This window comes from Lactuca sativa, chromosome 7, assembly GCF_002870075.4.
Source record: "Lactuca sativa cultivar Salinas chromosome 7, Lsat_Salinas_v11, whole genome shotgun sequence".
Classification (NCBI taxonomy): Eukaryota; Viridiplantae; Streptophyta; class Magnoliopsida; order Asterales; family Asteraceae; genus Lactuca; species Lactuca sativa.
This window is the reverse complement of record NC_056629.2, coordinates 94,171,539-94,195,121: the sequence shown is the minus strand read 5'-3', so window position 1 is coordinate 94,195,121 and position 23,583 is coordinate 94,171,539. Positions and strand designations below refer to the sequence as shown.

The 23,583-nt window shown below is 40.8% G+C and overlaps 2 protein-coding genes across 2 annotated transcripts; one reads left to right on the top strand and one right to left on the bottom strand.

The window, feature by feature from the left end:
- The first annotated feature begins 815 nt into the window (after positions 1-815).
- Positions 816-1,649, top strand: LOC111912344 (uncharacterized). Its single transcript, XM_023908077.1, has 3 exons — positions 816-1,229; positions 1,332-1,394; positions 1,482-1,649. The coding sequence occupies exons 1-3, from the start codon at positions 816-818 to the stop codon at positions 1,647-1,649; spliced, it is 645 nt and encodes a 214-aa protein (XP_023763845.1).
- A 17,861-nt stretch (positions 1,650-19,510) lies between these two features.
- LOC111912336 (probable serine/threonine-protein kinase PBL17) lies at positions 19,511-22,948 on the bottom strand. The gene is given in 6 exon segments (XM_042896359.2): positions 19,511-19,912; positions 20,064-20,178; positions 20,265-20,401; positions 20,595-20,730; positions 20,872-21,456; positions 21,458-22,948. Coding segments are annotated over 6 exon segments (2,127 nt in total). The 5' UTR covers positions 22,274-22,948; the 3' UTR covers positions 19,511-19,574.
- Between the last annotated feature and the right edge of the window lie 635 nt (positions 22,949-23,583).

Genomic DNA, 23,583 nt, shown 5'->3' with positions numbered 1-23,583 from the left:
CCCCAAGTGTTCTTGGGCGGTAAACTCCCAAATCTTGGGGTTTTGATCCGATTTTGATGTTATAAAATACAATCTAAGTTATATAATATAACTAGATAGAAGTACTCACGGTTTGGGATAAAAACCCGAAGATCCGTGAGAGAGAATTCGGCTTTTCTCTAGTTGGAAATGCAACTAATGAATGAATATGGTTCAGATTTCTATATATAGTCCTGATATTTTTGGCAGAAAATATTTTATTCCCGGAATGAACTCTAATAGCATAGAGTATTGGAATAACAATGTTGCACAAAACCCTAGTGCATCCACTCTCCTGATATCTCCTTATGTGCTAAACCTGAAATGCTCAAACTTATACTCAAAGTCGGGAATTTCACTATAATTGTTCTAACTTCTATTGGCTTGATATGGTTTGTTCAGAATGGAAATTTCGGGTTGTCACAATGTCTCTTGAAGACATTGTCAAATCTTTAGCCACTAGTACCCAACAATTCCAAAAAGAGAAAAGGACTAGTATCTCAACCTTGAAGCATAAATGGGAGATATAGTTACATCTATAAGCAAGTTGGAATCCTGTGGTAAACTCCCTTCTCAAACCGAAAAGAATGTGGTGACCTTGAGAAGTGGCAAACAAGCCGAAGAAAATAGTTCAAAGAAGAAGCCGAGGGAAGAAGAGGAATGGAGATTATCCCCATTGAGGATCCCATAACCAAGAATGACATACAAGCCGGAGCCCCAAAGAAGACTACTCCTCTAGTGACACCAATAGCCATTCACCCACCGTTCCCCTCGGACTTGCAACTTCAAAGAAGAATATGGAGGAGAAAGAGATCTTGGACACCTTCCGAAAGGTGGAAGTAAACATCCCTTTACTTGATGCAATCAAACAAACTCCAAGATATGCAAAGTTCCTGAAGGAGCTTTGCACCAACAAGAGAAAGTTGAAAGGGAATGAGAAAATCTCGATGAACGAAAATGCATCCGCGGTTTTACAAAGGAAACTTCCACCCAAATGCAAAGATCCCGGAATGTTCATGGTTCCTTGCAAGATTGGAGATGTCACTTTTAGTAGTGCTATGCTTGATCTTGGTGCCTCTATCAATGTCATGCCCTATTCGGTGTATGAATCATTAAATGTCGGACCCTTAAGTGAAACTGGTGTCATAATATCTCTTGCGGATAAATCAAGTGTCTTTCCTAGAGGTGTTTTGGAAGATGTCCTAGTACAAGTAAACTAATTGGTCTTCCCGACAGATTTCTATGTGATTGACCTAGATGAACAAGTATCCTCAAAATTGGGTATAATCTTACTTGGGCGACCATTCTTGAAGACGACTAGAACAAAGATTGATGTGTATGCGGCAAGCTTAACCATGGAATTTGATGGTGAAACAGTAAGTTTTAACATTTATGATGCTATGAGGTATCCTAGTGATGTTTCATCCTTGTGCTTCATAGATGTTGTCGAACCATTGACTTAGGAATTGTTCGAGTTGTGTGATGATGACATGTTAGAGATGGTTTTGATCAAGGGGTTTGATTGTGCAAAATTAGCCAAGAAATTGAAGTTCTATTCGCTAGACCCCGAAATTGAAAGATTAGTCAACATTTTGGAGATCAAGAAGACCACCCAATTTAGTGTGAAGTAAATTGAATTACCTCAAACTCACACGAGATTGCCACCCTCCCTTGTCCAACCGCCAGAATTAGAATTGAAGGTCCTTCCTCAACATTTGAAGTATGTGTACTTGGGAGACAACGAGACCCTTCCCGTCATCATTTCAACTCACCTAACCAAGTGTGAAGAAGAACAGCTCCTTAAGGTGTTGAGGGAACATAAAGAAGCCATGGGTTGGATGATTGTGGATATTAAAGGATTGAGTCCCTCCACTTGTATGGACAAGATCTTAATGGAGGATGAATGCAAGCCAAGTAGGGACGCACAAAGAATGTTAAATCTGCCAATGATGGAAGTGGTCAAGAAAGATATTTTGAAGCTCCTAGATGCGCGGATGTTCTATCCAATCTCGGATAGCAAGTGGGTAAGTCTGGTTCAAGTCGTGCCAAAGAAAAAGGGAATCACGGTGGTCGAAAACAACAAAGGTATGATGGTCCCCACCCGTGTGCAAAACGGGTGGAGAGTATGTATTGACTACCGTAAGCTCAATGCAAGCACACGAAAAGATCATTTCCCATTGCCTTTCATTGACCAAATGTTAGAAAGCTTGGCCGGGAAATCTCATTATTTTTGTCTCGACGGGTATTTCGGTTTTCACCAAATCCCGGTGGCATCGGAGGACCAAGAAAAGACAACATTTACATGTCCATTTGGTACTTTTGCATACTGGAGAATTCCATTCGGATTATGTAATGCCCCGGCCACTTTCCAACGTTGTATGGTTAGTATCTTTTCGGAATACGTTGAAAACATAATTGAGGTTTTTATTGAAGATTTCACAGTATATGGCAACTCTTTTCAAGAATGTTTGACCAATCTCACAAAAATTTTAAAAAGATGCATTGAAAAAAACTTAGTTTTGAATTTTGAGAAATGTCATTTCATAGTGAGTCAAGGTCTCATTTTGGGTCACACTGTGTCTAAAAAAGGAATACCCCACCCCACCCTTTCGCCTCGCCCCAAGCATTGAGGACAATGCTTATTTCTAAGCTTGGGGTGGGGTATTTGTTTTTCTTTTTAATTTATCATGCATTTTAAATTAGGATGCATAGCATTTTAGTATAAATTGCATTTAAATAAAAAAAATTAAAAAAATAAAATAAAATTTATTTTCTTCTTTTTCATCTTTTATTTTTGCATGACATTTAGCTTAGGGCATTAGCATTCATGCATTTTTGTTTTCTGTTTATTCTCACCTATCTTGGATGCCATGGAACAGGTTCATAGTTATTGTATCATTATTGGTCCAGGATCTTGTTGCTATCTCACCCATCGAACCGGGACCACTAGCTGCAGGTTGAGATTTCATACTTGGGATCAGATGCTGGTAGCTTAACGGGATAAGTGATCATGGCCAGGTAGTTTTCATGAAGAACTATGCATACAATACTAACGACTGTAGGATATACTATAGCATTGAATGTCATACCCTTACGGTCACTACCGCCGAGAGGATCACACTTGATCATGTTAGAACCATTAGGATGAAGCACTGGTGCTTGTCCCCGAGTAGAATCCATATCCGGCCTCTTTACATCACCATATCTTTTTGCGATTTCCTTAGGACTTTAGAGAGTCTTTTAGTCCACACTTGGACATTTTCATCATTTTTGTTTATATAAAAAAAATAAAAAAAAATATATATTACAAGTTTATAAAGGAGCTCACATTACATCTTCATGCTCCACACATGGTCATTTTCACACTTAGACCATTCGGATTATATTACTACCCTTTCGGTTCCACTTTCACACTTTTGGGAACCAAATTTTGAGTAAAAGGGTTTTCTTGATTTCGATTGTTAATACATTACCTTCAAGTATGGTGTATCTAGTTTAAAAAAAATAGTTGCAACTGTCTTAGACAGGTGGCCGGTTCAATTATTGAACAAATTTTCCAACATCTCGGTCATCCGGCGTTTGATATTCATTTATTTAGGATTGTATATTTGTATATAGATCGATTTGTTTCTTTTCGAAAATTGGTGATGTTAGAGAGGCTCTTGAGTCGGATATTACGGGAGGTTCGGGTCAACGCTAAGTGAGCCGATTCCTACAATAGTGCCCGAGCGATTAAACCTAGTTACACATGAGAGAAGCCGGCAGACATGAGATCAGGGTGTGCACTTAAAGAAGAGCTCCACCCGATCCCATCCAGTCGCTTTCTCCCTACTATAGGTGTTATTCATTGTATGCATATTCCATTGAGGCTGCGACTGACCATCCCTCCTTACTCACCTAGAGGAGTTGTCCTGGCCGTGGTTTATGATCCCATTGTCATCGGATGAAAAATTTGTGAGATAGCAGTGAGATCAATTCTAACCATGTTGACTAACGTTGAACAGGTTCCATGGTTCTATCCATTCTTTTTATTTTTAGGGTAGTTCGTCCCAAGTTCATTTTAGTCTTGTCTTACTTGAGGACAAGTAAGGTTCAAGCTTGGGGTGATTTGATAGTTTCGTTTTTATTACTTCTTTTCATAGTTTATTTTTAGTTAAAACCATCTCATTTTAGTCAATCTTCATGCATATTTTCTCTTTTTGTCATTTTTTCTCCTTTCCGGGTGCTTTCTAGTCTTTTGAGCTTAATTGCAGGATTTACCGAAGACTATTTGTTATTGGAGGCTTAGCAGGATGCGGGACTTATGAAGGCATGTGATTTGCTTGTGGACTTGAAGTGGTGCGATTGGGCTAGGTGCTTGCGTAAAAGAAGAAATCAATTTGGATCTAATTTGTGGGCATGGATGATGATGAGGCGGCGCGGAATCGAGCTACAAGAAAATTTAAGAAGTATTGGGTCAATCATTAGAAGGCTTTGGAATGGCAAATGGGTCCTAAAGAGTTATGAATGTTGGCTGAAGTTTATGAAGTGAAGTTTGGGTTAAAATGCATGGTTAAAGGCCCAACTCTCACATTCAGCGTGACCCACACGGTCCGCGTGGACTGATACGTGGTCCGTGTGAATTGCCCTGAGCTGATTTCGGGTTTGACTTATTGACTCTATTTGTGGAAGTTTGGTGGGTGACTTTTGGCACCTTTTTTGAATCCGGAAATTAACCCCTTTTTACTGGAGTTTAGAGCCATTCTTGGGTGGGATGACTTGAAGAACATACACCAATATTCTCTCAAAGGGTCTTGGAATATTTGAAGAATTTTTGCAGGATTAGTGTAATTTCCTTTCATCTTGCATCTAAGACAATGTTTGATACTTCTAAACTATACTGTTTTTCTTTTACTTTGGCCATGATTGGCTAAATTTTCATTTGGTTGATTAGGGTTTAACCCATGGATGATTATTTGCTTTGAAGACTTATCATTACATTTGTGTTTGATGTTTATGGAAATGTTTTCTAGTTAAACATCTTGTTGTGTTTATTTATCTTTGATCATGAGCTTGGATGAATGAATGCTTGTTTTTGTTGATTAATTTCTTGGTTAAGTAATAGACCTTCAAATTAGTAAGCACAAATGGTTTATATGTTTGTTTTCATTTCATTTAGACCATGGAAATGTTTCCTCCATAATGATAATGTAAGCATTTGATTATCTTTTGGACTTGGTGACTCTTACAACTTAAAGCTACTTGATTTTCACAAGATTTTATGCTTCATTGATCTTGTGACTTCAATTAAAGAAATGTGTTAAGAGCTCCTCTAACCATTTTGATTTCTAAGAAGAATTGAGGCAATTTGTGCTTATGAATTGCTATAGCCAAGTTAAACCAATTCACAAGTGTTATTCCATTAGGTCTAATGATAAGTCAATCATATCATCCATGAGGTGTTCCCCAAAACCAACCAATTCCACTTCTTTGAATTTAATCCAATCTTTTACTTGCTTACTTGTCATATTTTTGTCCTAGCTAGTTTTAATTTTTTTCAAACACTCGAAAGAACTAAACACCCCCCATTTTATTTTATTTTTTTTATTGTTATCTTACAAGTATTTTTACAAAGAGATTTCTTCATAGAGTTATAAATTGAACCAATCTCCATGGATACGATCCCTTACCACTATACACTATTTTAGTGTGTAATTTTTAGGATATTAATTTTGTTGGCCTCGACAACCACCAATTTGGCAGATATAAAATAGATAGTTACCAAATAATGAGTGTCCAAAATATATTAGAAAGATAAAACTGAACAAATCGAATCTTTCCAAAAATTGAAAAGTTTTTATGTTCAATTCAGTAATGTGTAATTAGATGAAAGATAGTCATAGGCTATGATACCACTGATGGAAAACACAGGTTACAAAAACAATGCTCTAAGCAGAAAAATATTTAGCAATTAAATGATTAAATCACATGCAACTCAAGAGGATCTATGTCTTTCATATAAAGGTAACATACTATGAACTATCAAACTACAATAATCCTAATGAAATTAGAATTCGTAAAGCAAGATTACATACCTCTTTATTTGTTATAGTAAATGAACATAATATCATTCTTCAAAGCTTTTGGAAGCAAGCTCCAGAAATCTCGTGCCTCTGATGGTTCACACCCAACCCTAGCCACTAGGAGACTTGAAGAAAGAGGATAGAGAAGATCAAATTTTCGGCCTTGGCTCTTAGAAAAAAAGTGTTCGAAAATTTTAGATCATAGGGTTTATTTATACTTGAATTAAGAAACCCTAGATAACCCTAATTTGAATAAAGTAGTATTAATTCAAATTGGTAATTATCCAGCTTCCTATTTATCTGCAAAGAATATTCCAGATGCCCTGGAATATCCTTAGAAACCATACATCCCTTCCAAGGAAGATTTTGGAACCTCTTGCTCAAATATTGAACAATTATAATTAGACCCCTCCACTTTTAATTGATACAAATAATCTTAAAATTAATTCTAATTAATTTCTGATTAATTCTTAATTAAATATTACTATTTCTAATTAATATATTATTAGTTTATTAACAGATTCGTTTACTGCTATTTATTAATCATATAATAAATCAACAAATCAGTCTCTCTCTCTCTCTCTCTCTCTCTCTCTCTCTTTCTCTCTCTTTCTCTCTTTGTCTCTCTATCTTTCTTTCTAACTCTCTCTCTCTATCTCTCTATCTCTATCTCTCTTTCTCTCTCTCTCTCTCTCTCTCTCTCTCTCTCTCTCTCTCCAAAAGTCATCCTATTCAATTCGTAGGTTTGAGGGCAACCCAGTACTTTGCTAATAGTTCAAGTATATACTAGTTCAGTTGTTGACTTAGACACCTAATCCAACTTATTTAGCTCACTTATGGGGTTTGAACTAACTGTAATGTGTTGTAATATGGATGATTCATCATTAATGACCATCTCCGGTTCATATGGCTGCAATGTGTCGTCATATGGGATTTGATATAAGGATTCTCTAGTATGAGGATATTGAGGTGATCAGTTGGCATACTATAGTGAGTGGGCGAACAAGGCGAGTGGTCCACCTAGATCCATACAATCTTTCATCACATAGACTCTTGAGCCTGTAGTTCACCATAGATTTTTTGTAGCAGCATATTTTTTTATCTTGTTGTCTCCTTGAACTACTGTCATCCTCGTAGTCCACTGTCTTCCCAAAGCATTTATGAACTATAGGTTTGTTTCATGATCACTTCAAGTGATACTCACGTTTGCGAGTTTCATGTTGATGACCTTTAATCTTTTCATAGAATCAACAAGAATTTCTCCAGGGATAGCTTTGAAGTTGTTGAAAACATTCAGGGTTGTGGTTAACTTCTTGTCTTGAGCTTTTTCAGTTCCTTTATGTATATTCTTGAGAACATCCCAGATTTCATTAGCAGGATTGTAGTTGATGATAAGATCAAAGTTATTAGGAGGAATACCACAAGAGATTTCATAGAAAGCAATTTCATCTTTCTGCATCTTATCTAAGTCATCGTTGGTAGGTCTGGTCATGAAACCTTAACCACCCCCAAGTCTAGCTTGTGTTCTATCAGTCACAATGTGTGACAGGATGGGTACATGTGGTCCTTTTTCTACTGATCTCCATACCTCCTTACTAATTCTTCTTAAATATCTCTCCATTCTTTGAGAGAAATGATGATACTCACTTGAAACAAGTACTTAAGCTCGATTTAAACCTCCAACATTATTAGATACATTTAAAGAGTAAAGGTGTGCTATTTTCTTTAAGCTTTTTAAAAAAAGTGAGCTGAGTGGTATATAATAACTTTTAAATTAGAGTCTTTCTATAAGATTATAGAAGTTTTTAGAAAAGTTAGAAAGCAACCATTCTAAGTTGTTGAGAGAAGAACCTATGCTTAGAAGATTATGGTACAGAATATTAAGTTAATCTCATGGATCTTTAGATAGATTAACAATAATAAGATTGCAGATTTAAAAAGGAAACATAGCAACAAAATACAACAACAAATATAAGCAAGTTCCAAGATACTGTTAAATCGTAACATGGTTTGCATGCAAACACAAGTTACTAAATGATGAACAACAAAGTATGATAAGATAATGGAGATAAGGAGACTTGTATATTAATATTGTAAATATTACAAGGAAAGTGAGATCCAGACATGCTTTTTGTCATTCACCATGGCCATCTATTTATAGAAGCAAAAAGTACATGTATTGACCGGGTCATTACAAAAAGTAAGATAAGGATAGGCGGCCATGCTTGCCATGCCTAAATTGACACATACAACCAACCATTCAATGTCGGTAAAAGCTGATCCATGTAGTATCTCCTCAGAAACACAAAATGGCAAATTTCCAGTAGGTATTTACGAAGTCTCCATCATCTCAGGTCTTCATAAACTATTTGGCATAAAAAACGAAAGAAAAACTTTGCATCAATGAAGCTCTAACTCTTTGCATCCTTTTAAGAATCCTTTTAGCTATTGAGGGTCACTTCATGATTCAACAAGCAGCTCATCAAGATCACCATGGCACATCAATTGTCAAGGTGGCACATTATACAATAATCCTTGAGCATCCTTAGACGATCTTCAGTATTATAGTGAACATAAAAATATGTGTCACATTAAAGATACCATGGCACTTCAAGAAACACATGTGGCACACCTTGCACTAAGATGTCACATCTTCTACAAGGAATGCCACACCTTTTCCAAGGGTGGCACATCTTCCTCCAAGATGGCATTCCTACTCAACAAATGGCACACCTTCCTTCAAGTTGATACATATTCCTTCTAGTTGGCACACCTCCTTCACAAATGGCACATCTAGACTGTAACATCCCTAAATTCGAGGCCAAAAATTTCACTTTTGATTAGGTGATTTATAAAATGGTTCATCAAAACGTTGTCAAAATCAGGTCAATACATAAAACCATAATATCAGGTCTCAAAACCAAATCATCTGATATAAATAAATATTAGAGTACAATCCCAGAAAACTCTAAGCGGAAATCATATGTGTGCGTGTGTGATGCGCTGCTACACTGTCGGCTCCTTCCCTTTGGATGAAGAGGTACCTGGAACCAAAACTGAAACTGTAAGCACGAAGCTTAGTGATTTCCCCCATCATACCACATACCATACAATCACATAACATAAATACTATTGGGCAATTATGGGGCGCCCGTCCTACCCATGTCAAGCCATTTTGGGATGCTGGCCTACCAATGTCAAGCCATTATAGGGTGCTGACAAGCCCATGCCAAGCTATTCTGGGGTGCTGCCCTACCCATGTCAAGCTATTATGTGTGCTGACCTACCCTCCGGTCTATCTCAACCGAACACGGGGACCATTTCACCCCTACTACTAACACATAACATCATATCATAATCATGCTGTCATACATATCTGGGGTGTCCGACCTACCCATTGGTCCTAACAACCGACTCGGGGACTAGTCCCCTTCTACTGATACTATCTCATGTAACATGGCAACTAGAAAACAAGCATACTCACATATCTAGTATTCTAGCATACTCACATATCCAACAATAATAAACCGGTCAATTATCACAAAAATAACCATCCCAACTAACAATTACTAGTGGGCTGGCCTTGGTGCCTTAGACCCACTCCTACTGGAAGGTAACTCTCCTCGATGTCGTCTAGTGTCTGAACTGTCCTCGGCGTGAAGGTCGGCTCACCTCGACTCCTCAATCCCTACACGACAATCCTCAAGTCATCAAATATAACATACAACCCTAAGCAGGGTCAATACCAAAACCAGGCAGAGTCAACATTGGTCAAAGTCAACACCTAGTTGACCTTACTCGCCGATTTGGTCTACCAACTCGTCGAGTCTATACTCCACTAACCCGATCCAACCCCGACTCCACTCATCGAGTTTAGCAAGAACTTGATGAGTTCTCCTTCATTCAATCCATCAGGACCATCTTCATCCGACTCGCCGAGTTCTTCCTTGAAATCGGTAAGTTCATCTCCCTCATAAGAACGTGCCCGGTCTACGACTCGCCGAGTTGTATGAACAACTCGTCGAGTCCATCTTCAAAGATTAGGAGATTGCCTTGGACTCGCCGAGTCTTTTCATACACTCGTCGATTCCCATGATTCCCAGGTCCCTTTTTGCATCTAAACACATCTATGGGACTTTCCTCCCTAACAACTGGTCCATCCACATAAAGGATTTCGTGGTCATTACACTGCGACTCGCCGAGTCCCAAGAACAACTTAGTGAGTTCATCCTTGACCAACACTATACAATCGATTTAGATGAGACTTTACACCTCAAAACCATAGATATGGCCCCCTAATGTCCATTTCATACGTAAAGCTCGAAACTTGGTGCACATGCATGGGGGCTTTGGCTCAAAAAGCCATAAAAAGTGCTCTACAAGATGCATGGGGCTCTCATGGCCATAAAGTTGGCACATTTATGCCATGAGACCCTTCCAATGACTCCGATCTGAAGTTAAGACCCCATATAACACTCCACAAATCCGAATATGGCTTGGAAAGCCCTAAATGTGCCCAAAACCCAAGTCTAAAGATGAATGAACACATAGAAGACCAAGACAGGGGCATTTTACCTTTTTTTTTTTGAAAGAGGAGGGGCATTTTACAAATCTCCCCCACTTATCTTAGAATTCGTCCCCGAAGTCTGCTGCTCGATCCTGAAAAAGATAGGGGTAATGCTCCCTCGTCTCGTCCTCCGACTCCCAGGTCCTTTCTGAGCCCTTGCGGTGCTGCCACTACAACTTTACCAGCTCCACCCTCTTGTTCATCAGATCCCTTGATTTCTTGTCAAGGATTTCCAATGGCCGCTCAATGTAGTTCAGGCTGTCATCAACCTGAATATCCTCTAAAGGCACCACTGCCGAATCGTACACCAGACATATCTGTAACTGGGAGACGTGAAAAGTGCTATGAGTCTAACTGAGTTCGGCTGGCAGATCCAGCCTATATGCTACCTTGCCCACCCGGGCCATAACCCTGAAAGGTCCAATATACCTAGGGCCCAACTTGCCCCGCTTTCTGAACCGAAAGACGCCTTTCGATGGTGACACATTCAGGAGCACCATATCCCTGACCTGAAACTCCAAGTCTGACCGCCGCTTGTCGACATAACTTTTCTGCAGACTCTGAGCAGTCTGAAGCCTGCTCCGAACCTACTGGATCTTCTCCACAGTCTTGAGTACCACTTCATTACTCCCCATGACCCTCTGCGCAACCTCTGCCCAACATATCGGGGTCCTGCACTTACTCCCATACAACATCCCGAAAGGAGGACTGTCGATACTCGCATGATAACTATTGTTATAGGAGAACTCATCCATACAACATCCCGAAGGTAAGTATCCCAACTACCTTCGAAGTCTAAAACACAGGCCCGCAACATATCCTCCAGAGTCTGGATGGTCTGCTCGCTCTGACCATCCGTCTGTAGGGGAAAGGCGGTGCTAAAATGCAGTCGAGTACCCAGCTCGTCATGAAACTTCTTCCAAAACCTGGAAGTGAACCGCACGTCCCTGTCTAAAATCACTGAAACTGGCACCCCGTGCCACGCCACTACCTCACGGATATAGATGTCGACCAACTTTTCGGCCGAAATACTCTCCTGAATTGGAATAAAATCGGCGCTCTTGGTCAATCGATCAACGATGACCCAAATCGAATCCACCCCTCGTGCGGTCCTGGTAAGCTTCGTAATGAAGTCCATAGTAATATCCTCTCACTTCTACAGTGGGGTATCCAATGGCTGGACCTTTTTGTGAGGTATCTGGTGCTCAGCCTTGACCTTCCTGTAGGCCAGACACCTTTCCACAAACCAAGCTATGCCCCTCTTCATACAAGGCCACCAATAATCGAGACGAAGATCCCTGTACATCTTTGTCACCCCGGGATGGATAGAGAACCTGAATTTGTGCACCTCTGCCATTAATACTTGGCGCACACCACCCATGATAAGGGACCTACACCCTACGGTGAAAAGTCAACAATCCCCGACTATTATAATCGAAGGAGGAAACCTGACCCACAATTCGCTCACGCTTCCGATGTTCCTCCTTCATGGCCACCTGTTGGGCCTCCCGAATCTGCTCCAACAACAGTGTCACAACTGTCATCCTTAGACAAATGTCCCTAATTGGTGTTGCCTTGCGTCTACGTGCATCGACCACTAAATTAGCCTTCCCCGGGTGGTAGAGGATCTCGAAATTATAATCTTTCACCACATCAAGCCACCGACGCTGCCTCATATTCAGATTTGCCAGATCCATGAGATACCTCAGGATCTTGTGGTCCGTGTAAATGGTACAATGAACCCCATAGAGGTAATGGCGTCAAATCTTGAGGGGGAAAACAACAGCCCCCTGCTCCAAATCATGCGTCTGGTAATTCGCCTCGTGAGGCTTCAGCTGCCTCAAAGCATAAGCTATAACATGCCCCCTCTAAATCAATACCGTGCCCAAACCCGAGATAGACGCATCGCAGTATACCACAAAATCCTCTAGGCCCTCTTGCAGGACTAAGATTGGTGCCTCGCACAATCTCTGTCTCAACGTCTCAAATGCGGCTTGCTGCTCTGGCTCCCAGTGGAAGACCATGGCTTTCCTCGTCAATCGGGTCAGGGGAACGGCTATCTTGGAGAAGTCCTGAATGAACCTCTGATAGTAGCCTGCCAGTCCCAGGAAGCTCCGAAACTCAGATGGAGACCTCGGAACCTCCCACCTCATCACAGCCTCCACCTTGGCTGGATCAACTGAAATCCCGTCCTGGTTGACAAGGTGCCTAAGAAATTGCACATCGCGCAACCAGAACTCACACTTGGAGAACTTAGCATACAACCTCTCTGTCCTCAAAGTATCCAAAACCTCTCGCAAGTGCTCCTCATGTTGCTCTCGCGTCTTGGAATAAACCAAGATGTCATCGATGAAAACTATCACAGACCGATCCAACATCGGTCTACATATGCGGCTCATGAGATCCATGAGCGTGACAGGAGCATTGGTGAGCCTGAAAGGCATCACGACGAACTCATAGAGGCCATAACGCGTCCGAAAAGCAGTCTTCTGCACATCGTCCTCTCTGACCCTCATCTGGTGATACCCTAAACCCAAATCGATCCTGGAGAACCGAGATGCTCCTTGTAGCTGGTCAAAGAAGTCATCGATCCTCGGAAGTGGGTCACGATTCTTCACCGTTACCTTATTCAGCTCCCGATAGTCTATACACATCCGATGCGACCCGTCCTTCTTCTAACAGTTCCTGAAGCTATGTAGACAACTCCTGCATCTCAGGAGGAGCCAACCGATACGGTGCCTTGGCTATCGGGGCCGTACTAGGGACTAGGTCGATCTTGAACTCTACCTGCCTCTCCGGAGGTATCCCAAGAAATTCCTCGGGGAATACATCCGCAAACTCTCGTACCACGGGCACATCACCCACTATCGCCTTACCCGCCGGCAAAAAATCATGCGCAACCCTATTAAAGGTAGCGCCTAGCTCTCGCTGTTGAACATAAAGTTGGTCCTCGCTATGGCCTCTCGCCCTGAATCACCACCTCTCCCCACTTGGGGTCCTGATCCGCACCAACTGTTGCGCGCAGTCAATCACTGCCCCATTGGGGCTTAGCCAATCCATACCAATAATAACTTTGTGCCCCTACAAAGGTATAAGAATCAGATCTACCAGGTAACACTCCTCGAACATCCTAAACACAATCTCGGTAGACCTCTGATGCTCGCACTGACCGGTTGTCCGCAATCTCGACCTCTAGAGGGCAATCCAACATGCCCGAAGACTTAGGAAACTTCTTGCTAAGCGCAAGAGAGACAAACGATCGGGTAGCACCCGAATCGAACAATACCTGAACTGGGATACCGTTCGCATGGAACGATCCTAAAAAGAGCACATACATAACATATCAAAATCACAACAACATAACATAAAATCATAAGAAAGAAATCATACCTGTCACCACATCGGGTGCAGCGCGTGCCTCATCGGCTGTCAACTGAAATGCTTGGCTCCGCACCACTGGAGCCTCTACCTTGGCCTTCTGGTCATCTATAACCTGTGCTGACACTGGTTCGGCGCCGCCGCTGGCCCTGCTGTTGTCAATCTAGGGCAGTTGGCCTTCTTATGGCCCCTTTGATTACAATGGAAGCAAATCAGGCCTGACATCTGCACTGTAGGGGCGGGGGTAGTACAATCCCTGCCAAAGTGCCCCATATTGCCGCACTTGTAGTAGTCCGATGATCCCGCTCTACAAGCTCCCTCATGTGGCCTGCCGCATTTCCTACAACGGCTTTGGCCCGGCTGGCCCTTCGACCTAACGTCGGATCCCTTGGGTTTCTTCCCTGAAACCCCTGTCACCTACTTAGTCTCTGCTTTCCTCTTCCTGACGTGCTCCAAATCAAGCTCCCTCTCCCGCGCCCTGGAAATCATGAACTCCAGGGTCGGGTAGACATAATAGTTGACATGCTCCCGAATATTAGCCCTCAACATATTATGGCAACGGGTCTTCCGCATCTTTTTATCCCTCGCATACTGGGGTACCAACAGGTCCCTCTCCCTGAACTTGGCGGTGATCTCCGCCACTGTCTCAGTCGTCTGCCTCATATCCAAAAACTCCATGGCCAGCTACTGAAGCTCTACAGCCGGCGCAAACTCAGCCCTGAATCTGGTCACAAAATCTGACCAAGCCATAGCCTTGACGGCTGGGGCTCCCAATGAGTCACCAACCGAATCCCACCAATCTCTAGCTTTATCCCTCAGACAGCCCGCAACAAAGCAGACCTTCGACCCTTCTGGGCAGAAGCTCGTCGACTGCGCAGACTCAATGTTTATGATCCATCTCCTAGCAGCAATGGGGTCCTTCACCCCGTGAAAATCCGGCATACCACTCCCTTTGAAGTCCTTAATGGATAGTGTGTGCGTACCCGACTGGCTGGACACCAAGTCACTCCTGAATGCACAAAGGTGATCCTCCATTAGCTCAACAATCCCTTCCTTGATCGACCCAAAAATAATCGGGGTCGAGTCAAGGATACCTCTCGTGATCTCAGACGCGATGAACTCGTGTAGCTATCATCAACCTGCTCGAATCATGCACCCGAGCCCGATCCTGATCCTGAGCCTCCTGCTCCATGTCGTGTTGTCACCATACTGCAAATAAACACATAAACGTTAGGATCATACATGCTCTCGAGAGGTCTCACACACTCTCCAAGTTCCCTGGTTCCATCTCGACCCTCCTTGACTTGAGTACAGATCCTCTGCTTCCAGTAGTACCGGCCCATACTACCTTCCACATCTATACGTACTTTCCTCAAGGATTGCTTCAACTTCACCAAGTCCCTTTACCGATACCTTTTTCCACTAATCTTGTCCTAGGCTCTCCTAGGGCGCCCTCCGACCTACTCTCCGTCATCAGCTACAGTAGGAGTCCTTACTTCCCTTCCCTAACTAGCTTGCGAATACTGTTACATATCCGCTCACTAGTTAGTTAAAGTTAGTCAGGACCCATTTAGCACAAAGCAAGCAGCATTCGTGCAATGAGTAACCACACCAGGCATAGCCTAATCAGGCTATCCTACCGTTGGCTAAACAGTCCTAGCATACAGCTCATACAACAAGCATTCAAGGCATCCTCCTATATCCTTAGACTTACTCTAGCATGCAGTTCTCAGAATCATATATCAGGCATACAAGGCATCCTCCGAGATCCTTAGCCCTAATCTAGCATGCAGTTCTCAGAATCATAAATCATACACATAACATAACAAGTATGGGTATCTTGGGGAAAACCTACTTGAGCTCGTCCGGTCGCACGCATCACACACCTTGTCCTTTCTCAAAATTCTTTAACTTAAAATTTTAGAAACTATTTTCTTTGTGAAAAATCTTTTAGTCCCTCAGTTTGAGTCTAGACACCCCTGAGGGTGTGTCTAAATCCCTCAAACCAGGGCTTTGATACCAACTTGTAACATCCCAAAATTAGAGGCCAAAAATTTCACTTTTGATTAGGTGATTTATAAAATGGTTCATCAAAACATTGACAAAATCATGTTAATACATAAAACCATAATATCATGTCTCAAAACCAAATCATCTGAAATAACAAAATATCAGAGTATAATCCCAGAAAACTATAAGCGGAAATCATATGTGTGCGTGTGTGATGCGCTCCTACACCGCCGACTCCTTCCCCTTGGACAAAGAGGTACTTGAAACAAAACTGAAACTGTAAGCACAAAGCTTAGTGAGTTCCCCCATTATACCACATACCATACAATCACATAGCATACATACTACCAGGCGATTCTGGGGTGCCCGTCCTACCCATGTCAAGCCATTCTGGGGTGCTGACCTACCCATGTCAAGCCATTCTGGGGTGCTGACCTACCCATATCAAGTTATTCTGGGGTGCTGACCTACACATGTCAAGCTATTATGGGGTGCTGACCTACCCTCCGGTCTATCTCAACCGAATACGGGGACTATTTCACCCTTACTACTAACACGTAAAATCATATCATAATCATGTTGTCCGATATATCTAGGGTGTCCGACCTACCCATTGGTCCTAACGACCGAATCGGGGACTAGTCCCCTTCTACTGATACTATCTCATATAACATGGCAACTAGCATACTAGCATACTCACATATCTAGTATTCTAGTATACTCACATATCCAATAATAACAAACCAGACAATTATCACAAAGATAACCATCCCAACTAACAATTACCAGTGGGCCAGCGTTGGTGCCTTAGACCCACTCCTACTGGAAGGTAACTCACCTCGATGTTGTGTAGTGTCTGAACTGTCCTCGGCGTGAAGGTTGGCTCACCTCGACTCCTCAATCCCTACACGACAACCCTGAAGTCATCAAATATAACATACAACCCTAAGCAGGGTCAATACCAAAACCAGGCAGAGTCAACATTGGTCAAAGTCAACTCCTAGTTGACCTTACTCGCCGATTTAGTCTACCAACTCGTCGAATCCATACTCCACTAACCCGATCCAACCCCAACTCGTCGAGTCTAGCAAGAACTCGATGAGTTCTCCTTCATTCAAACCACCAGGACCATCTTCATCCGACTCGCCGAGTTCTTCCTTGAAATCGGTAAGTTCATCTCCCTCATAAGAATGTGCCCAGTCTACGACTCGCCGAGTTGTATGAACAACTCGTCGAGTCCATCTTCAAAGATTAGGAGATTTCCTTGGACTCGCCGAGTCTTTTCATACACTCGTCGAGTCCCATGATTCCCAGGTCCCTTTTTGCATCTAAACATCTATGGGACTTTCCTCCCTAATAACTGGTCCATCCACAGAAAGGATTTGGTGGTCATTACACCGCAACTCGTCGAGTCCCAAGAACAACTCATTGAGTCCATCCTTGAACAACACTATACAGTCAATTTAGATGAGCCTTTACACCTCAAAACCATAGATCTGGCCCCCTAATGTCCATTTCATACGTAAAGCTCGAAACTTGGTGCACATACATGGGGGCTTTCGCTCAAAAAGCCATAAAAGGTGCTCTACAAGATGCATGGGGCTCTCATGGCCATAAAGTTGGCACATTTATGCCATGAGACCCTTCCAATGACTCAGATCTGAAGTTAAGACCCCATATAACACTCCACAAATCCGAATATGGCTTGGAAAGCCCTAAATGTGCCCAAAGCCCAAGTCTAAAGATGAATAAACACATAGAAGACCAAGACAGGGGCATTTTACCTTGATTGTGCTAAAAATGGAACTGGATCTCTGAATCTCTAAGCCCCAACTCGAACTCTCAAGCTTCTCTCTTCTTATTCAAGCTTCACAACCCACCAAATGTACCAAAATTGCCTTAGAACACACAAAAACAACTAGAGTTTCGATACACAGTTTTCTTAGAGAAATAAAGGCGATGGAGGATGAGATAAGGTGTTTAAATAGGGTGCAAACCCTCAGATTTAGGGTTTCACTCAACCAGCACCTACTCGCCGAGTCAGTCCCCCGACTCGTCGAGTAGGTTACTTAAATTGTCCGCGGGTCATGACTCTACTCGACGAGGAATCATAGGCATACCAGGAATCAGGTGTTACATATACACCAAAGTGGCATACTCTCACCATAGTGGTACATCCAACTTCATGAGTAACACACTTGCTTCCTAGGTGACACATCTAAACACGAGATGTCACACTGTAACAATTGGTAAAAATAGGTCAAATTTCCTTAGTCAAACCATTGCAACCCCACTATAATAGGACATATTGTATGTTGATCTATATTTTTATAAGCAATTAAGGTTCTATTATCCTTAATTACTTGCGGATTACTCAATTCCTAACTCAGGCATGGGCCTAATATTTGATTTCCTTTCTATAATATCTTTTTAACACAAAGCGAAATCAAATGCACGGAAACTGTCGAATCAGAACTGTTTAGACACAAATCTTTAAATGACATTTCACGGAGTTCCATGTATGGGAATTAAATTCAATATGCATTTTTAATCTATTGTACATATATTTTATTATATTATAGGGTAAATAGAGCAATTATGACTTTGCATATATTTATGTTGCAAATTGGAGAAAATGGAAACTTAGTGTCAAAAATGGAAAATATTGAAAACTTAGTGTCAAATTGCAAAAAAGAAAAAAAAATGAAAACATGGTATCTTTTGTGCCACTTTTTTTTTTTCCTTCCGACACGTCATCATATCACGTCAGTAGTGGCAACCGAATGACCTAAAGTAAACCGGTCAATTAGTCAAAATTGCAACAAGTTGAAAACATAGTGCCTTAATTGTAACAGAAAAAATGAATTGTCAAAATCAAAAAAATGTGAAAAGTTAATGACTTTTTCTGCCATTTACCCTGTTTATATTCATTGAATTCATGTAACCTAATGTATTATTAGAAAGCCATTCGACAAAATAATAGTCTTTCTCGTGTGTTAGCCATTGGCATAACCGGTATTCTTGATCCTGTGAGCAACATACGTAAATTGATTGTGTCTTTGTTTTCGTTTTGCGTTATTACCCAATGTGAAATATTCTATCATTTGTTGAAGACTTGAAGGGCTTAAACGTACCAAACTTCCTATCTGGAGTTTCACAGAAGCACAGTCTACCTATAAATGAAAAATGGCTAATGAACACAAAGATATAATGCTCATTATTGCGAATACCAGATGTGTGGCTTATGCTGGTCAAGTATTGAAGGTTTGGTAACAATTGTGGACAAGAGTCGAGTGAAAGAGATGAAGGTATATGTGATATTTATGACTCCTATATCTTAGGGAATCAACCTAATCTCTTAAGATGATTGGCCAATCAAATAGTATTACTGTGTCCGTTTGGTGAAGCCTGCCCTAGATTTGAATGGAATAGTCTAAGGCTGTTGAAATAGTGAGAGCTGATCAAGACTTCACACTTCTACAACTTCCAAGATGATATAGCTTACTTTTTTTTACATCTATTTATGCCAAAAGAAAACACTATAATGTTTGACTACACAATGATCTGATTTCTTCTTCATAGCACCCACACAAGACCTGCACGATTTCTTTCATTGAAGGACAACCGGTTTGTGTTGATTGAAGACAATTTATAACAAGTTGAGCCAACTTGAATGCTCCATTTGGAGGATAACCATTATGTAGAAGTTGTGGGTCCAAAATCAATCCCAATTTAAACTCATTTGCTAGAAATATAGTAGCCCATTCCACCAAATTTTGCTTTCCTGAGGGACTCTTCTCATCATACAACTTCATCCCAGTTAGTATTTCGAGTAGTACCACTCCAAAAGCAGAGATCTCACTCTTCACTCCAGCACCTGCCAAAATGGGGTTTGATTGGTCACTCTTCTCATCTAAGTCAAGCTTTTTAGCCGTTGAGTAAATGATTTCTCAGACAAGTGGATGTCTCTATGTTCTGGTGTGGTGTAAAGAATATGCAAAGGAATTCACTTTTAAAAAAGAAGATACCGTCTTCAGGTAGTGAACTGAAAATACCAGCCAATCCATCGAGTACATAACCAAACCGTTCTTTTGTGGCGTATAAATTTTCCACTTCAAAATCCGATAGTCGAGCATTAAAATCCTGAAAAAAAAAACTTGAGAAAGAAATTAAAACCTATGCTATGCTAAGATGAAAAATCCAAGGGCATCACATGCAGTCTAATTTACCATATCCACCAATATATGATTCGTTTTAAATTGGCTATATGCTGGATGTTTCCTTCGATGTAAGAAAGCCAAGCCTTTAGCTGCTCCTACTGCTATTTTCAGTCTTAAAACCCAAGGAAGTGATGTGCTACCTGGCTCTGCATATATAACATATAATTTATGTCTTGAAGAAAACAAAGCCAGTCTACTTTTGCACTATGTCGTGAACAACCGAAAAGCAGGGTCTTATTAATTAGTGTTGATTTTAGGGGATGTTTATCAACATGTACCAACTTTGTGAGATGTAAGTCTGAAGAGTTCTGCAAAATTATAATTGGAAGACATGTTTACCTATGAAAAGATATTTATCTAAACATGTAGTGTCACGAACAAGCTCGTACAAGCAATAAAATTCTCCCCATTGAGAGCAATATCCCAAGAGTTTGACAAGGTTTGGATGATTGAAATCTTCTAGTTCAAGTTCGAGCTGCACAGCTAAATTGTCAAATGTACATCAGTAACTTAATAATATAGAATAGACTAGAAACCATGACTATACAGTACATGAGGTGTAATCATTATGCTAGCTCAAATAAGTTCCACTTCATCATATCACATACTGAAATACCTTCCACGTTTCAATATATTTCTTCCTAACATAAATCGTCAAACCAACCCCATATTTTGTTGGTGCATATGTTCTTTCATCAACCCAGCCTTTGTAAATGAGTTCATTTAAACTTGAGGAATGCTCCGTGTGTTTGAAATTATTTGTTGCACGTACCACTTCAGTGTATGTAAAATGTCTTACACTTCGATTATTAGATAACTGAAGATTCAGACCACTGAAATCAGATCTTCTTCCTACTGTTCCATCGGGCATCTCATATGTTCCTGCTACTTCACCATCCAACATCATAGATTTTCTGCTTTCTGCATGATCAGGTGTAGAAGATTGTTTTCCTACTACCTCATCCGGCATCACAGATTTCCTTCCTACTGCATTATCCAAAATCATGTCAACTCTTCCTGTGAAAAAAGACATTACCTTGTAAATGAATCTTCCTTCATCAATGACAGAATTCACATTTTCTCTTTTTTGTGACCGAATTGACTCGAGCTTGACAACAACCTCTGCCATTGTAGGGCGCTTTTTTGGTTGGGTATGTAAACAACGACTTGCTAAGCTTGCAAACTCCTTCAAGCATTTTTTTTGAGATTTGGCCCATCAGTCTTCTGTCAATAATTTGATTGTATTTTCCCTCTTTTATTTGGTCTTGAGCCCAAGCTGCCAAACCCCATTGCTCTTCATCTAGGGTTGAATCCACCGCTTGCCTCCCAGACAACACCTCAAACAGAACAACTCCAAAGGCGTAAACATCGGATTTTCTAGTCAAATTTCCAGTATAGAAGTAGCATGGGTCCATATACCCAAATGTCCCTTTGACATTGGTGCTGACATAAGTTTGTGTCTGATCTATTCGACCAACTTTGGCCAATCCAAAATCTGAAATTTTAGCAGCAAAGTTTGCATCCAATAAAATATTGGACGTCTTCACATCACGATGTATAACTCCATTTTGGGTTGATGTGCCTGTGTGAAGGTAGTCTAATCCCCGAGCTGCACCTATGCATATCTTGAGTCGTTGTGACCAAGATAAGGTACAATCAGCTTTGCAAAGATGATCTTTAAGTGTACCATTGGGCATGAACTCGTATACAAGGGCCATCTCTTTCCCTTCAATACAATAACCAACAAGAGATACAAGATTGGCATGTCGCAGCTTGGAGAGGAGCTTAACTTCGGCCTCAAATTCATGGCCTCCTTGGTTGGACATGGCATGCAACCGTTTAACTGCAACTTGGCTTACAGACCCGATCTTGCTGAGATCACATTTATACACGTTGCCGAATCCACCACGCCCAATGACTAAAGTCTCGTCAAAGTTGTTGGTTGCCAATTGAATCTCTGACAGAGTAAACCGTTGACATGTCTGATCTGGTAGTGTGAATAAAGAGTCAGTATCCATTAAAGATGTACCTAACGTCTTCTGGGTAGCTTCCCTTGGGACGATTTAATTTCTTCAAATCTCCTCTATCCAAAAAAAGATTTTCAAACGTGTGGTAGGCAAAGGAAGGTTGCGTCTGATTAGAGGATGACCATTGACTTTATACTGTATTCTCAACAAAATCAGAACAATAACAAAACAATTCCAATTTGATTCGCAAACACCTCTTGATATCCGTGATATGTTAAAAACCCTTCTACCGATTCAGTGCTTCTGAATCGATCTCAACCGAAACCTGTGGTTTTCCTGATGGCTCGCTGTTCCATTTGTTTTTGCCTCTATCAAGTGTGATAACAAACAAGAGAGGAGAACATGGTGGAAGAGGGGATTGGGGAGGTGAATGAATTGAACATAGTTAAAAAAACGTATACTTTAAGCCCTACTGATTAAACTTGATAAAAACTTAACTGAAAAAAAACATCGTGGTTTCCCCGCGGCCTGGTGTTCCATATGTTTCCGCCTGTATCAAATGCGATAAAGGCATATGCAGAACAAATGGGCAGAGAGAATGGAGGAATTGAGAAAACAAGCTCAAAGTTCGGGTCAAAGGTCGCTAGTAGACATCTTCTTCATGCCTTCACATTGACGAGTGGACTGAGAGGCGACTTAAGTAATAGGGGCATCATGAAAAGAGGGAAGAGGTCCAAAAATTTTAATCGGTCATTAAATCAACATTATGCCGTTCTAAAAAAAAATGAAATATAGAAGGTGAGTGTATATTACTTTGGCTTGTTAAGTTTGAGTTTGACAAAATTATACATATTTACTTTTTTTTAACGTATTTTTGGATCATTATGTAATGAATGTTTTAAAAACCTGATTGAACCGACCAGTCGAACCGGTTGGACCGGGAATCGGAGAAGGGAGAGATTCAATTATCACTGGTTTATATCTATTTCTAAATCGGATCGAACCGGCCGAGTTTTACAAAAATCCGCTTGAATAGGTTCAATTAAACCGGTTGAACCCGTTAAATTGAATAAAAACATATGGAATTGATAGCTTTCGTATAATAAACTTTGATAGTTTTTCACATTTATTAAAAAATTTCTGAATAAAAACATGATAAATGTTATTAAGTTTTGTGACGCATTTAAATTTATCTAGGACATTTTTTTTAATGCACATGGATTGATGTAAAACTTATGGTTATCGGTTATTTTAATGTATTTATATTGATTTACAACTTGGTTTCATGTGTATTTTAATATTTGAAATTGTGGACATCAAATTCTTGATTTGTGTGTGTATGTATCTATGTGTATGAAAAT

What these genes read in the sequence shown, in the direction of transcription:
- LOC111912344 (XM_023908077.1), top strand. Translation starts at nt 816, where the DNA reads ATGGAGGAGAAAGAGATCTTGGACACCTTCCGAAAGGTGGAAGTAAAC. An exon ending in TGGAAGATGTCCTAGTACAA is followed by an intron (nt 1,230 to 1,331) that starts GTAAACTAATTG and finishes CCATTCTTGAAG; the next exon opens with ACGACTAGAACAAAGATTGA. An exon ending in TGGAATTTGATGGTGAAACA is followed by an intron (nt 1,395 to 1,481) that starts GTAAGTTTTAAC and finishes CCATTGACTTAG; the next exon opens with GAATTGTTCGAGTTGTGTGA.